General features: G+C 42.5%; 4 protein-coding genes across 4 annotated transcripts; 3 read left to right on the top strand and 1 right to left on the bottom strand.

Moving 5' to 3' along the window:
• The first annotated feature begins 3,865 nt into the window (after positions 1–3,865).
• LOC138412385 (histone H2B) lies at positions 3,866–4,240 on the top strand. Its single transcript, XM_069536136.1, has one exon. It carries the CDS (start codon positions 3,866–3,868, stop codon positions 4,238–4,240), a length of 375 nt encoding a protein of 124 aa, XP_069392237.1.
• A 4,499-nt stretch (positions 4,241–8,739) lies between these two features.
• LOC138412364 (histone H1-like) lies at positions 8,740–9,492 on the top strand. Its single transcript, XM_069536089.1, has one exon. It carries the CDS (start codon positions 8,813–8,815, stop codon positions 9,434–9,436), a length of 624 nt encoding a protein of 207 aa, XP_069392190.1. The 5' UTR covers positions 8,740–8,812; the 3' UTR covers positions 9,437–9,492.
• A 2,682-nt stretch (positions 9,493–12,174) lies between these two features.
• LOC138412367 (histone H2A) lies at positions 12,175–12,628 on the bottom strand. Its single transcript, XM_069536092.1, has one exon. The coding sequence runs from the start codon at positions 12,612–12,614 to the stop codon at positions 12,228–12,230; it is 387 nt and encodes a 128-aa protein (XP_069392193.1). The 5' UTR covers positions 12,615–12,628; the 3' UTR covers positions 12,175–12,227.
• Positions 12,629–12,930: 302 nt separating this feature from the next.
• LOC138412344 (histone H3) lies at positions 12,931–13,567 on the top strand. The gene has a single exon (XM_069536058.1). It carries the CDS (start codon positions 12,942–12,944, stop codon positions 13,350–13,352), a length of 411 nt encoding a protein of 136 aa, XP_069392159.1. The 5' UTR covers positions 12,931–12,941; the 3' UTR covers positions 13,353–13,567.
• Positions 13,568–16,052: the final 2,485 nt, after the last annotated feature.

Genomic DNA, 16,052 nt, shown 5'->3' with positions numbered 1-16,052 from the left:
ACGTGTGTTCTCTTGTGTATTTGACAATAAAAATCTTTGAATCTTTGGATCTTTGAATCTGAGACAACTCCTGTGTGGGTTTTTATTCATCTTCATCACAGAGAAAAGCGTGTGGGGGAACTTGATGGGGCCCAGAGAGCAGCACACAGGCTCTGGCTGTGCACTCCACCTGGCTCTCTGGCCAGAGTGAGATGGAGAGAGAAAGACAGAAGGAAAGAGAGAGAGAGAGAGTTTCCTGAAAGACACGCTGAAATTGATTGGGCAGGCACTGGGATCTCTGCAACGCTGGAAAAACTAATATCATATCACCCAATACTCTGCGAGTGAGTGGAGAGGAGCACTCGCTCTGTGTGCGTCTAGCCTGACATTGTGCACCGACGGGCCAAGATAAGATAGACATATAATATGCTTGAGTTTGACATCTCTGGTGTAGAGGGGGAATAAAAGTGGGAAGAGCACACTGATGCTGATGGTCCAGGTGCTGGATGTGATGTTCACCAGCCTCACCTGCTGCCACCTGCGGCGCCATCTTAACAACATCTGAAAATGTACAGAAATATGATCTCAGTGTAACGTGAGTGTTCAATGTAGGATAGTTGAATCTCTTGATGTGAACGAACAACAGGATGTGTAAACATACACATGTAAACAACTAAACTAGAAATATTGATGTCAATTACCACAAACACATGAATGAGCCTGACTTACTTTAGTAATCACCTGCTTAGTAACCTGCTAGCTGGACCCCATCCCTACTCAGCTCTTTAAAGAGGTTTTCTTAGAAGTCGACAGCACTGTATTGAATCTTATCAATAGCTCTTTATTAACTGGCTATGTACCACTGGCTTTTAAACTAGCAGTAATGAAGCCTCTGCTAAAGAAGCCTAGTTTAGATGCAGGTATCTTAGCATATTACAGACCTATATCAAACCTCCCATTTACTTCTAAACTTTTAGAAAGAGCCGTTGTAAATCAGCTGCTCGATCACCTTCAGGGAAATGACCTGCAGGAGGCCTATCAGTCTGGATTTAGAATGCACCATAGTACAGAGTCAGCACTTTTAAAAGTCTCAAATGATATTCTCCTAGCCTCTGACCAGGGACTTGTCTCCATGCTGGTCATGTTAGATCTCAGTGCTGCATTTGACACCATTGACCATAACATTCTCCTTCAAAGATTAGAGCAAGAGGTTGGGATTGGAGGGACAGCATTAAGCTGGTTTAGGTCTTATTTATCAAATAGATTCCACTTTGTTAGTGTTAATAATGAATACTCATCATACACTAAAGTTAATGATGGAGTTCCACAAGGTTCGGTTCTTGGTCCAATACTCTTTAATTTATACATGTTACCATTAGGCAATATTATTAGAAAACATAACATTATTTTTCACTGCTTTGCAAATGACACCCAATTATATTTATCTATGAAGCCAGACGAACTGAACCATTTAATTTGATTTCAAAACTGTCTTAAGGACATCAAGGATCAGAATTTCTTATTGTTACTACAAAACTGAGGTCATAATCCTGGGTCCTGGGCATCTCAGAGAAACTCTGTCTAACCAGTCGGTGAACCTAGATGACATCCACCTGGTTCCAGAATCCACTGTGAACAACCTAGGATTTCTGTTTGATGAAGATCTGTCATTTAACAAACAAATTAGTCAAACTTCCAGAACAGCTTTCTTTCATCTGCGTAATATATAGAGAATGACACACATCCTGTCAAAACAGGATTCTAAAAAATGCCTTTATTACGTCTAGGCTAGACTACGGCAACTCACTTTTATCAGGATGTCCCAGAAGATCCTTTACAACCTTTCAGCTCGTACATAACGCAGCTGCACGAGTACTGACAGGAACCAGAAGACGGGTTCACATTACTCCTGTCTTAGCTTCCCTTCACTGGCTCCCTGTTCAACAGAGGATTTATTTCAAAATCCTCCTACTTACCTGCAAGGCCCTCAACAACCAGGCCCCATCCTACATTAAAGAGCTCATAACCCCTTACTCCCCCCACACAGACCACTTTGCTCCCTAAACTCTGGTCTCCTTGTAGTGCCTCGAGTTACTAACAGTGGAATGGGTGGGTGAACTTTTAGTCACCAAGCTCATCTCCTGTGGAATTAGCTCCCACTCTCAGTGAGGGAGGCAGACACAGTCTCTACATTGAAGGCTAGACTTAAACCTTCTTATTTGATAAAGCTTTTAGCTCAACCCTGAGCCATAGTCATCAAAAGTTATACTGCTATAGGCTTAGACTGCTGGGGGATCACCCATCAGGCACCAGAAACCAGCACCTATTCTCTTCTTCTCTCTCTGCCTTGGGTCTTCTCCTCCACTCCTTAGTTCATGCTGTTTGGCTCTCTGGAGCCCGTCCTGGCTCGGGTCCTGATGAGGGATGGACCTAGTGGAGATCGCCGGTCAGTAGCAGGGCTGACATGAGGGTCACGCAACCACCAGCATTTTCACCTGAGGACCTTTAACCTTTGGAGCCATGGGTCCACCTGCTGCGCATGTTGGACCATGAGGGAGGCAGGAGCGCCGAGGGGGACCGACACGCCCTTGGAAGACCATGCCAACGTCCACGTGGAGATTCCCGGGCTGGATTCAAGCCCATGACCTGAGACTGTGACTCCGACCCCCCCTCTTTCCTTTTTTTTACCCTATTTCTTTTTTCTCCACTCACCCCAAGCGGTCCTGGCAGAGGCCGTCCAGACCGAGCCCGGTTCTGCCAGAGATTTCTTCCACCTGGGAGTTTTGCCTCCCCACTTTGGCTCATGCTTGCTCTGTGAGGAACAAGTTGGATTTAGTCTTTTTTAAGATCTTGGACTTTTGTGCAGCTCCATGAGACAGATGTTTGAGGTGATACCATGCTATATGAATACATTTGATTGATTGATTGATTGATTGATTGATTGATTGATTGATTGATTGATTGAGAGTCTCCAGGGACTCTTTACACATGGCCATGGATTGTTTAACCGGATGCCGTCTGGGAAGTTGCTCATGTCATTAAAATGCAGAACAAATAGACTGAGGAACCGCTTCTATCCAAGGGATGTCAGAACACTGAACTCAAAAATGAATTGTTATACTATTCAACCACAACTTCCTCTTTTTGCAGTATTTTGTATAGTTTTAACATGTTTTTCCTGTAAACATGTTCATTTTTATTGTTATATTTATTCATTTTTTTACTAAATGCTCCTTTCAGTGGTAGCTGCTGTAATTTTGCAATTCTTCATTGTGTGATGGCATTAAAGGCATTCTATTCAATTCTGTTCTATCAACAGAACCAATAAATCCATCGTCATTAGCAGACTCATCACACAAAGCCTCTTGATACAAACTTCCAGCAGTGTTCAGATCACTGGACTTTACTTGTGTATCACAGGAATGTGGGAAAATGTGTCGCCTTCAAGTTTATGTCCATTCACACAGAGTGTATTATGCAGAAATACTAAATGATCAGTCATTTGTTAGGAATGACTGCAACAAGAACACATTTCTATTAGTCTTCTTTGAGATAATAGACATGATGTCTTTATCAGGTCGCTTTAGTTCAGATAGTTTGAAATGATACTAATGTGATACTAACATCAATAATAAGAACATATATAGTTTCAGACATCATGCATTTCTTAACCCCCCAAATGTTCCAGTTCATCTCTACAGTTCAACCTCTGTCAGCAGCAGAATAATGGACTCTGGCCATGGAGACACGCCCACTGCTGTTACACTGACGATCAACATTCAGCCAATCACAGAGAGGGAACAGCACAGCAGCTTTACATGTGTTGTGTTCAAATACAGCCTGTTCACTGACGACTTCATTCATTTGATCGAGTAACATCGTGACGATGCCTGAACCAGCGAAGTCCGCGCCCAAGAAGGGCTCCAAGAAAGCGGTGACGAAGGCCCCCGGTAAGGGCGGAAAGAAGAGGAGAAAGAGCAGGAAGGAGAGCTACGCCATCTACGTGTACAAGGTGCTGAAGCAGGTCCACCCCGACACTGGGATCTCCTCCAAGGCCATGGGCATCATGAACTCCTTCGTGAGCGACATCTTCGAGCGCATCGCCGGTGAGGCCTCTCGTCTGGCTCATTACAACAAGCGCTCCACCATCACCTCCAGGGAGATTCAGACCGCCGTCCGCCTGCTGCTGCCCGGTGAGCTGGCTAAACACGCCGTGTCTGAGGGCACCAAGGCCGTGACCAAGTACACCAGCTCCAAGTAAACCACTCTGGAGACATGTCATCAAACCAACGGCTCTTTTAAGAGCCACACACTTTCTCTATGGAGACAAACTGTCCTGACTCGAACAACATGTGCACCAACACTCAAATAGCAACTTTACAGGAATGTGTTCTTGTTGCAGTATGTTCGCACAAATCACATCACAAGGAGTGAATTCAGTGATTAAACCAGTGTTAATGGACATGACAATAAATAGAAGATTAGAGACATAAACTTGAAATTGATATATGTGACTTTGTGTCAAGAATACATATTTTGTGATGAGTCTGCTAATGATAATGGATTTATTGGTTCTGTTGATCAGATCATGTGTTAACATCAAGCTTATTTAGATGGTTCAATCATTTAAAACTTAAAATGAGTGAAGAAAAACATTTGATATTTCACACATTGAAAGTCAGGACATTGATATCTCCAGTATTGTTACTTCAAACAGCGTCTGGGTTAGAAAGACATGCTAAGACTGTTGGGGAGGAACAACACAGCCCTCTGAGTGCAGAGTGTTCTTATAGAAAAGTACTGCTGGGAAGGAGCCATGAAAAGTCAAGGAGGAATACAGGTGTAAAACACGTTTTTGATTCAGAGAAACAAAACATATATTATTTCACGTAGTACAGCAGGATCTGTGGGTTTTAAGAAATGAATCAAGTTCCACTCCACCACCCATCGTATGACTGTGGTCCAGTCTGCATCCTCTTTCTGGACAGTCACATATGAACATGATACTTTACCAATCTGAGATAGTGAAGGTTAAAAATCCATATTAGAGTTAAGGTGTAAATGTGGATATGAATGTAGTGTTTTTATACATGTTGGGTTGAAACTAACTACAGAGAGAAACTGAATCAAATTGTTTTCATTCTTGTGGTAACATGGTTTATATATGGGTGATTATTCATGGTTGATCATGTTTCCATCAGTGATCAGACCCTGATTGATTGTTGTTCTCTGGACGAACTAGTGATGAGTGTTGAGCAGAGGATGTGAGCTCTCATTGACTCAGTGTGTGGCTCTTAAAAGAGCCGTTGTGTTGTTGAGCTGTTGAAAGTGAGTTTATCCACCGAAGCCGTACAGAGTGCGGCCCTGTCTCTTCAGAGCATACACCACGTCCATGGCGGTCACGGTCTTCCTCTTGGCGTGCTCGGTGTAGGTGACAGCATCGCGGATGACATTCTCCAGGAAAACCTTCAACACGCCGCGGGTCTCCTCGTAGATCAGACCGGAGATACGCTTCACTCCGCCACGGCGAGCCAGGCGGCGGATGGCGGGCTTGGTGATTCCCTGGATGTTATCACGGAGAACTTTGCGGTGACGCTTTGCGCCTCCTTTACCGAGACCTTTTCCTCCCTTTCCTCGTCCAGACATTTCTCTTCAGTCAGATGAGAGCTAGTCAATAGTGAGATCCGCGGGAATCACAGCTATTCATAGCTAGCATGAGGACGTGGTAGAAGACAGAGGTGGACGTATTCCTCCTCTGTGGATCCGCTGATAATAAATTCTATGGTGCACTAGCGCCCCCACAGGAGCAGAGGTTGGATGTAGGACTGTAGATATTAAGGTCTGACACTTGACCAGTTTTGTGGAACAGTAGAACTGTAGCACGTTCCCGTCAAGTAGGAATAGAGTCTGTAACAAGCTTGGTTAAAGATCAGAGTTACATTAGGACTGATTAGAGAAGTATAACACAAAGCACATAGAGCACCGAGGGAAATGGTTCAGAAAGCTGCTGTGCATGTCTCCCCATGTCTGATGAACCATCAGTGGTTCTCACACGACAGTTATGGTCGGTAGATTAGGCTCCAAAGCAGAGGGAAGAGTTTTAATGATTAGAAAAGTAGATGTTATGGTGACCTCGATATCATCTAAACAACCAATATAAATATGTGTAAAATATTGATACTTCAAATATTTTGTTCTACACATCTAAAACAGCCTGGGTCCTGGGTGTACACTATGCATCCAGGTCATTGACATTAAATCCTAAATCAATAAATTTGAAAAATACATTAAATGTCAAGCCAAAAAATGAATATTCACTATTCCTTTAAATGTACAGACATTAAACATTGAATGGTGTCAAAATGACCCCAAGGACAATAGGAGGGTTAAAATGAGAACAAATACATAACAATCTCACAATGAATAGGACCAATTGACTATTTAACTGTTTGTCTTTGTCCATGTCCCTGAAACAATGTGTTCAATTTAGTAGTTTAAAATCATACTCTGAAATTGTGTAGCTTTTGTGAGATGTGGTTTTGATTGTATCTCCAAGTGTGTGAACACATCGAGGCAGGGCCATTGCCAAGGTTGGAAATAATATACAACAAAAATGATACATAAGTCTATCATTGGTCCTTGGTCAAAACTTGACTTTAACCCAGACTGCACACTACACTTGATTTAAATGTTAACATCTGCAGCTCCTGCTAATGGAAGAGTAAAGTACAAGAGTCACATTTATAAGATAATAGTGTCATGAAACAAATACAGTGGAAGGAGTAATGACAAGTTAGAAATACACTTAATGAATAGAAAAGTAGAAGTACTGTAGTCATATACAATAGCTCTGTAGGTACTTTTCATTATGTTTTTATAATCAGGTTTTAAAAGTGTAGTGCTGTGTGTGTCCGGTCACTTGTGTGATTATAGACATGTTTCAAAGGAGTGACACATATTTTGATAAAAACATTGACAAAGTCCTGCATTGTATTAAAGTGATCCAGTAAACATGACAATGATCCAGCATGCACAACATCAGGACAATGAAACTGGAGCAGCTAAATGGAACTCAACCGTCACTTCGAACAACAGTGCATGTAGCTCTGTCTGCATCTGAATGGTTTGGATTCCTCAATAAACACTTTGCACAGTGAAGTTTAATGTTGTTCCCCAGAGGAGCGTTACTCTGGATAAATTCTATATGAAGCTCCAAGTGTTTTTTCTGATTTTTCAACCTCTTCTCAGGGTCTTCTTCAGTGAACTAAAACAGCTTTGGTTCTATCATGTGAGCTGAGGCTGTAATGTTGGTCATGATTTGACCATTGGACCAGTTCCTTTAACTCATGAAAACCCTGAGATGCAATTGAAAGCATCAAACATGATTGTCCCTGAGGGGATGGACTAATAAAGCTTGGATATAATGTTTGGTCTTGACCACACAGCAGGCAGATTAATTGTGATCTTTTCAACTTTGTCTTTGCTTTCCTACCTTTGTTTCATGAGTTTAAAACTGAGATGAACAAAACACTGTTGTTGTTGTTTTGCTATGAGCTTGGATGGGGTGAGAGGAGGGATGAGGGATATTGATCTTGTTTTATTGTAGATATCATGGAAAACACTTTGTTTTATATTGTTTGTTTATAAAGTACTAGGTAAATGAAGTATGTTTAAATGGATAAAAATCCATGTTTACAGGCTAATTTACCCACAGCAATCTACACAAACTCAGACTGCACACGTGTGTATATTCTGGATACACAGAGTGTTTGTTGAGACTGAGGTCTTCATTTGTAATATGAATATGTTACTGGCTATAAAAGTCTGAGACTATTTGATCTATAGATCGATAGCTATCAAACTGACAGCTTGACAGAAATGTATCTGAAACACACAAAGGGAATAATTTAATATATGAGACAAATAGTTTTTGATAAACCTTTGTCATTGTTTAATAATTCTTTTGCATAAATAATGATGAACATACTATACAAACACTTGTATCTTTAAAATGAAGAACAAAAGTTTTTACGAAATCGAACAATAGCAAAAACTGCAAATTCCAGTATAACATACAAATTGTCTAATAAATGATGGAACCTGTTGAGTTTTTGTATTAAATGAAAGAGAAATGTGGCCCAATATTAATGAGATCATTGTTTGAAATTAATATTTAGTAAACTTGACTAATCCAACCCATGGACATGAAATGTAGCTCTAATGACAGAATGACTCTCCAGCATCCTCAGCATGAAACGTTCACGGCTCTGATAGAAAGTCTGGCTCCACTTCACCATGAGCCTCGGCCATCAGCGGTGTGTTTGCTGCCTGCACAATAACCTGACTTTCTTCCAAAGGATCATCAGCAGGTGCTTGTTTTGACTCGGTCTCTCTGAACAAACATGTGGAGCAGCTGGGAGACGGATGTTGGTGGAGCTGTGGTGCTTTTCAAGTCATTTTAGGAGAGAAACGAGTGGGAAAAGCCGCCGAGCAGCGCTGCTCACCGCGGTGAACGGGTGAGGTTTGGAGGCTCCACCGACAAAATGCAGAGAGCATCAGAGCTCTTCATGACTTCAATATGAAGACACACAAGTCCGCTACCTGCTTCCTCACTGTCAGCCTCCAGCACCGCTCACCCACTGATGTTTCACTCGTTTATCAGTGAAGAGAAAACACAAGTGTCTCGGCGTTCACACTGCACACAGGAGCCACGGCTGGATTGAGTCTCCACGGTTCTCATGGTGTGTTCAAGTACCGCCTCCCGATCGGGACTCTTCATCAGTCCGGTCACTCACTCCGATAGTTCCTCGTTGATCTAAACTCAGAGACAAAGATGGCAGAAGTCCCTCCAGCTCCAGCCGCCGTCCCGGCCAAAGCGGCCAAGAAGAAGGTTGTGAAACCGAAGAAGGTCGGCCCCAGCGTCAGGGAGATCATCATCGAAGCTGTGTCCGCGTCCAAGGAGCGGAGCGGCGTGTCAGCGGCCGCCCTCAAGAAGGCTCTGGCTGCCGGAGGCTACGATGTGGAGAAGAACAAGTCCCGCGTCAACACCGCCATCAAGGGCCTGGTGATCAAGGGGACTCTGGTCCAGACCAAGGGAACCGGGGCCTCCGGCTCGTTCAAGATCAACAAGAAGGTGGAGCCCAAGGTGAAGAAGCCGGTCAAGAAGGCTGCTCCCAAAGTGAAGAAACCCGCCGCCAAGAAACCCCTAGCGGCCAAAAAGGCCAAAGCAGCGGCAGCCAAGAAGCCAGCAGCCGCTAAAAAGTCCCCGAAGAAGGTGACGAAACCAGCAGCGGCCAAGAAAGCAGCCAAGAGCCCCAAGAAGGTGGCGAAGAGCCCTAAGAAGGTGGCAGTCAAGAGCCCCAAGAAGGTGGCGAAAAAGGCTCCTGCAGCCAAGAAAGCCCCCGCGAAGAAGGCTGCCAAACCCAAAGTGAAGAAGACAGCAGCCAAGAAGAAGTGAGCTGTCCTCACTGTGAAACATGTTCATCCTGCTAAAAGGCTCTTTTAAGAGCCACACACGTCGATCCACAAAGAGCTGCTTCCTCATCAAACACCACCACTGTCACTCACTGGCAACACATATGTAGAGACTGACTTCTTAACTAAAGAGAGTCGAGTTAGATAGAAACATGTTCAATATTTATTTGTTACAATGTCAAGATTAAGAAGTAATTTAATGTCAAACCATCAAAATACTATCAAGTCGTTATAAACATCTTAAAAGACACTGTGAAGGAGAAGCAGACTACTACTGACACACACACACACACACACACACACACACACACCTCATCTTATCTACCTTAAGCAGATGTACATGTATATATATATATATACTCACTTAGTTGCCGGTGAGCTGTTTAGAAATTAGACAATGTCTGCTTTAAATCATATATTTCTACAGTTAGATTTTCTGATTGTGATATGTGATCCTGACAGACTCTTCACATACATTATTGATATTTTATTTGATTTGTATAGCACAGAATAATAACATCTCAGGGCACTTTACAGAGGCCGTACAAAATTATAGAGAAACCCAACGGTTCTCACAATGAGAAACACTGACGACTGTGGAGTGTAAATGACCATTAATTCTATAATTGTTTCTAAGGACATGTTGTTTTCATTTAGTTTCCTGATATGCTTTGAAGCCAGGTTATTATTTCATTAATTCAATTAGACGCTAAATGCGGGACTTTTATTTTGAAAGCGCCAAGCTGTGTATCAAAAGCATCCGTTGTTGTGGATAGTGTGCGTCTGCGTATTAGAAGTGTGACAGCAAGGGGTTTACTGAAAATGAGGAAAAGCTAACTCTGTTTACCGAGCACCTGGCTGATAGAGGGCACAAGGTTTGTTTTCATATCACCTCATGACATGTTTAATGTGTAGTTCGAATCGCGGTAACTTTTACGGTTTTGTATACTCTTGATGTAATGTTTTGAGCTAGCGGTACCGCTAATTAGCATTAGCTCAGCTAATGTCCGGTCTGAAGTTAAATGCATTTTGAGTGGATTTATCATACAATAAGGTCATGAAGAAGATAATTACATTTATTGTTATACTTTTTACATAGCTCTTACGGTGCGTTCAAGTGTACCAGGTTCCTTCAATAAACACTTTGGACCATCAGTTGAAGAGTCTGATCATCATTCAGCCGGGGATGCTACATGGAGAGAATAGAACAAACTCCCCTTTAACAGAAATACACTTCTAGAACCAGACTCAGTGTCTGTGGCCATCTGCCTCGACTGGTTGGGGTGACACGAGAGACATGTGGGAGAGATAATGAGATCACAGCATCTTACTCACACTGAGCACTCATGCTCTCCGAGTGGTGCCACTGTGATGAGATGTAGTAACACGAGGGAACCAAGAGATGGCGCTGCCCTCCTAATCTGTGAACCAGAACACCGTCCACTACCATGATGAAGTCTCCTACATGTCCTGTCAGAAGCTTTGTTTTCCAGTAGGTCAGCTGCTCCTGTTTTATTCTCATCTAATGATTCAAACACTAAGTTAATTTGTTTCATGTAAATATCAACAGATCTTGTGTGGAAGTAAATCTAAGTAACTCCCACCTGAAGATTGTTTTTCAAATCTTGACTATGACTCTGCTTGGGTGTGTCCACATATAGTCATTTACACCCAGTGCTCACATGTAATTGCTCAATAGCAATTTAGTTTTTCAGATTTAAAAGAGTTTCTTTCAAATCATCATCTCTTTACCTTTGTATCTAAACCTCTCCAACCCTATCCTGACTTGTTCTCTCCACCTTGACAACAGCCCTGTGTAGGTGTGTTCACAACTTTCAGAATACAATTTTAAACTACTAAATTAGACACATTGTTTCAGGACCATGGACAGAGCAGTTAGTTGTGTTTAGGTGCTGTACTTAAACAGTTTGTTTCTCTGAATGGATGTTGTGGAGCAGAGCGCAGCCGCTTTACACTTCAAGTCTCTGTGGAAACAAGCTACACATTTAAATACACACGTAGGGGAGAACAGAGTAAGATGAACCAGTCAGTCATGCAAAGTGAATTCATCATGTTCATAAACTCAAGATAACTGTTGATCTGAGTTACTGTGTGAACCAGTTTTGTGAAAATGGTGCATGTGGGATAAATTGAGTCATTGCTCACTGATTTCTTACACACATACAAACTGTAAAAGTGTATGTATGTGTTAAAATGTGTATTTAATGGATACCTTGTTGGCTAATGTCATGTTCGAGTCACACAAACATGTTGTAACTACACAAAAGTACATGTATACATACATTCTTTCTGTATCTAACACAAAAAGGTCAGAATTTAACCCTTACTAAAATGTTTGAGTAACATGTTGAAAAACAGTAAACAAACATATGGTTTAACTTAAAACGTTGTTGCCTTTGTTAAATTGATGGAATATATGTTGTACCAGTCATTAATGTGGCACCATTTACCCACAGAGGACTCAATTTACCCATGACTATGATCATTTAACCCACAACTTGAAATAATTTGTCAAATTACTTTTTTATTTTTATTTTTTTATGAATGGATCATTGTCCTGAAACAATAATAATCACGAGTCTATATTTTCTATGGGTACCCAACAACTTGAGGTCTAACTTCTGTACCGTGTTTATTCAGTAAATGTGTATTTTACAAGTTAGATTAGGACATGAGGAGACTTGCTCTTTACCAGAGGTGAGTGTGTGGCTCTTAAAAGAGCCTTTGTGTTGGAAGTTTCCAGCAGCTTCGCTTTACTTGGACTTGGCGGCCTTCTCGGTCTTCTTGGGCAACAGAACAGCCTGGATGTTGGGCAGCACGCCGCCCTGAGCGATGGTCACTCCGCCCAGGAGTTTGTTGAGCTCCTCGTCGTTGCGGACGGCCAGCTGCAGGTGGCGGGGGATGATACGGGTCTTCTTGTTGTCGCGGGCGGCGTTTCCAGCCAGCTCCAGGATCTCGGCGGTCAGGTACTCCAGCACAGCCGCCAGGTAGACGGGGGCGCCGGCACCGACGCGCTGAGCATAGTTGCCTTTACGCAGCAGCCTGTGAACACGACCGACGGGGAACTGGAGCCCAGCGCGGGACGAGCGGGTCTTTGCCTTCGCTCTTGCCTTTCCGCCTGTTTTGCCTCTTCCGGACATTTTCAATTCGTTTCCTGAAACACGTCAAGAGAAACTGCGGCAAACAGCGCGAACCCTCGCTTATATATCAGCGGATCGCGCGGGAGCAGAGAAGAAGCCTCCAGCGGAGCAGGGGAGGTCATTATGCACTTTTCTCCAATAAGCAGCGGGGACTCAGGCGATGGGTCGCTCCTTTGGGCGGAGCTGAGCTCCAGGAGGAGCCTCTCACCAATCAGGACCCGCGAATCTGAAGCCGCGTCACCATTTCACGACTGGCTCCGTCGTTTAAAAGCAGAGTGTCGCTGCTCTACTTCACTTTTTCTCCCGATCAGAGAAAGAAAACATACAATGGCAAGAACCAAGCAGACCGCTCGTAAATCCACCGGAGGCAAAGCCCCCAGGAAGCAGCTGGCCACCAAGGCTGCGCGTAAAAGCGCCCCGGCCACCGGCGGCGTGAAGAAGCCTCACCGTTACAGGCCCGGTACCGTGGCTCTGAGAGAGATCCGTCGCTACCAGAAATCGACGGAGCTGCTGATCCGCAAGCTGCCCTTCCAGCGCCTGGTCAGAGAAATCGCTCAGGATTTCAAGACCGACCTGCGCTTCCAGAGCTCCGCTGTCATGGCTCTGCAGGAGGCCAGCGAGGCTTACCTGGTCGGCCTGTTCGAGGACACCAACCTGTGCGCCATCCACGCCAAGAGGGTGACCATCATGCCCAAGGACATCCAGCTGGCCCGCCGCATCCGCGGAGAGAGAGCTTAAACTGCTACTGCTGCTGCTCCACTCACGATAACAACGGCTCTTTTAAGAGCCACTTCACTGCACTCAAGACAAAACTCCTCCGCTGCTCTCACTAGTTACTGACTGATCATAGATCTAGAAGCTTTCATCAACAAATAATCAAGAAATATAACTGATGTTGTTCATGACAGTCATAGCATTTGATTTATTCAATTAAAAGACTAATAATGTGAATAAACCATTCAATTTCAATCAGTCTAGATCTGCCAGACCATTTTTTAAATTAACAATTACAGACCACACTGATTCTGGACATATATTCTATTTTTGTATGTGTTGATCAGATAGCATTGTAAACATCAAGGATCAGCTCCTCTGACATTTCATTCACAGCCATGTGTCAGTACAACAGAGGAACGTTATCAAAAGTTCACTCACACTGTTGATTCAATGATTACATGATTACTGTAAGGAAGGGTGGGGGGGTCTCGAAACAGCGAAAGAGTAAAACAGCATAAGAGTGATTATATATTGTTTACATAAGGAACAGAGGTCAGAAGGTGAATTGACACAGATAAGAGATCTGCACCTGAAAGCATGAGCTATGGAACAAAATAATCCAATAAATATATAGACTGAAATACATGTTTCTGAACTAACTGAGTTAAAAATAGGGGTTGGGGGTCTTAATAATGAGATTATTAATGTAAGTGAGCTGCCATTTCAGTGACTGAGGTTACGACAGCAAGACAAACTGTGCAAGACGCCCTTGATCTGATCTTCCAAGATGAGGAAGCAGATAATGATTTGAAGGAGGATGTGTCAGAGCAGGAGGACAACATGAATGAAAACTACTATTACAGCCGTTCTGATGAAGACATTTATATCTTCTGACATATGACAATAAAAATGAAACAATATTTCTTACCAGTCCTCTTCTGTCCGGGGGGGTCTCTCGAAACAGTAAATAAGTAAACAGCGTAGCAGTGATTCCCTGCTGGAGCACGGTGCACACAGCTCGTGTTTAGTAGCAAACTTACCTAGAGAGTAGTTCACTTCCTCCTCTGGCAGGTCTGTTCAGCAAAGTTGTTAAACATCCTTGTTTGAACAGTGTGCGTCAGTGACATTGTGAGTTATCATCACTTATATCTGATGTTGTGTTTCATTATGACACTGGTTGTCAATATTATACTTTGTTTAGAAGCTCGTGTGATAATTAGCATGCTATTAGCTTCACCCAGGAGGTCCTGAGCTGAGTGAATGTGCAGGTGTGTACCCCAGCTCATATGCTACACCTTGTCATTTATGTTAGTGCCTGTTTGTTTAGTCAAATGTTAACTTTCGATATAGCCTGTCATAATACTTTATCATTTGCATGCACTGCTCCATTGTGGACAAATTGTGCTGTAACATCAGTTTGTTAAGACCTAATCAATAATGTTTGGTTGCTCATTTAATCATCAATCATCTGATTAAGCTTATTGTTAACAAATGATCAATGATCAACTGAACCAATAAATCCATGGTCATTGACAGAGTCATCACACAAAGCCTCACTCATTTTCTTGCTTGATACAAACTTCCAGCAGTGTTCAGATCACTGGACTTTACTTGTGTATCACATGAATGTAGGGAAATGTGTCACCTTCAAGTTTACATCTCTTATCTGTTTTGTTTTAATCACACACAAAACAAGAAAATAAAGTATAAGTATCAAGCAGAAATAAGAAAACACTTGGTGACAGTAAAAGTTAACTGGAGCAGTTGTGTCTCTCCAAAGTCTGCAGACAACAGTAATCATCAATAATAAACACAGGGTAACAAGTGAAGAATCCAGTCTCTACTGGGTAGTGCCTCCCTTTACCATCAAAACAGTCACAGTTCTTTGTGCCATTGATTCAACAAGATGCTGGAAACCTTCCTCTGTTATTCTGATTCATGTTGACTTGAACAAAAACGTTCTGCAGATTAATCAGCTTCACACCGTGCTGCTGATTGTGAATGAAGAAGTTAGTAATACATTTAATGAATAGTAAAGTAATAGTGATGTAGACATCAGTTACGATCTTCTGGCCCATACTCTGAATTTGTATCTGTGCTGGTTCTTAGGACAGATAAAGTCCTAATAATAAATGAGTTCAATGTTCATGTTTATCTCAATAACAGTCTTCATCATTTAATTCATTAATAGATTCAATTTCACTGTAAATGTAATTAAACCAACTCACTGTTTCAATCACACTCTTGCTCTTGTTCTGACATATGACATAGACATTAAACATCTAATTATATTTCCCCCAAATCTTTTTCTGTCTGACCATTTTTAATTTACAATTATCAGCAACTCTGATCCTGGACAGAGATTTACATAAAGGGCTACTTTAGTAGTCAGCAACAAACATGACAAATATGGGGGGGGTTCTCTCTGTAATCATTCTGTAGCAGTATAATGCTTGTTGCATTCGACACAGACTGGTTGTGATTGTTCTGGGAGCTGGTTGTTGCTTGTGTCCAGGGGCAGATGTGGCCGCTCTTGAATGTGTTGATCTGAGGCTCTGGGGGAGTTGCATGTATCTTGCATTGTTCAGGAACAGGTGACCAGTCAACATTGTGTACCTGCAAACATTAATGTTTGGAACACCATGGCTTTCTTTAAAAACTCATACCAATCACTGTTACTTAAATAAAATGGTGTGTGTGTGTGTCCAGCTTTATCCAGGA

Source organism: Paralichthys olivaceus, chromosome 12 (genome assembly GCF_024713975.1).
Source record: "Paralichthys olivaceus isolate ysfri-2021 chromosome 12, ASM2471397v2, whole genome shotgun sequence".
Lineage (NCBI taxonomy): Eukaryota > Metazoa > Chordata > Actinopteri > Pleuronectiformes > Paralichthyidae > Paralichthys > Paralichthys olivaceus.
This window is presented reverse-complemented; position numbering and strand designations above follow the sequence as displayed.

Bases quoted from the DNA above. Each gene is read 5' to 3' on its own strand.
- LOC138412364 (XM_069536089.1), top strand. From the start codon at position 8,813: ATGGCAGAAGTCCCTCCAGCTCCAGCCGCCGTCCCGGCCAAAGCGGCC.
- LOC138412344 (XM_069536058.1), top strand. From the start codon at position 12,942: ATGGCAAGAACCAAGCAGACCGCTCGTAAATCCACCGGAGGCAAAGCC.
- LOC138412385 (XM_069536136.1), top strand. From the start codon at position 3,866: ATGCCTGAACCAGCGAAGTCCGCGCCCAAGAAGGGCTCCAAGAAAGCG.
- LOC138412367 (XM_069536092.1), bottom strand. From the start codon at position 12,614: ATGTCCGGAAGAGGCAAAACAGGCGGAAAGGCAAGAGCGAAGGCAAAG.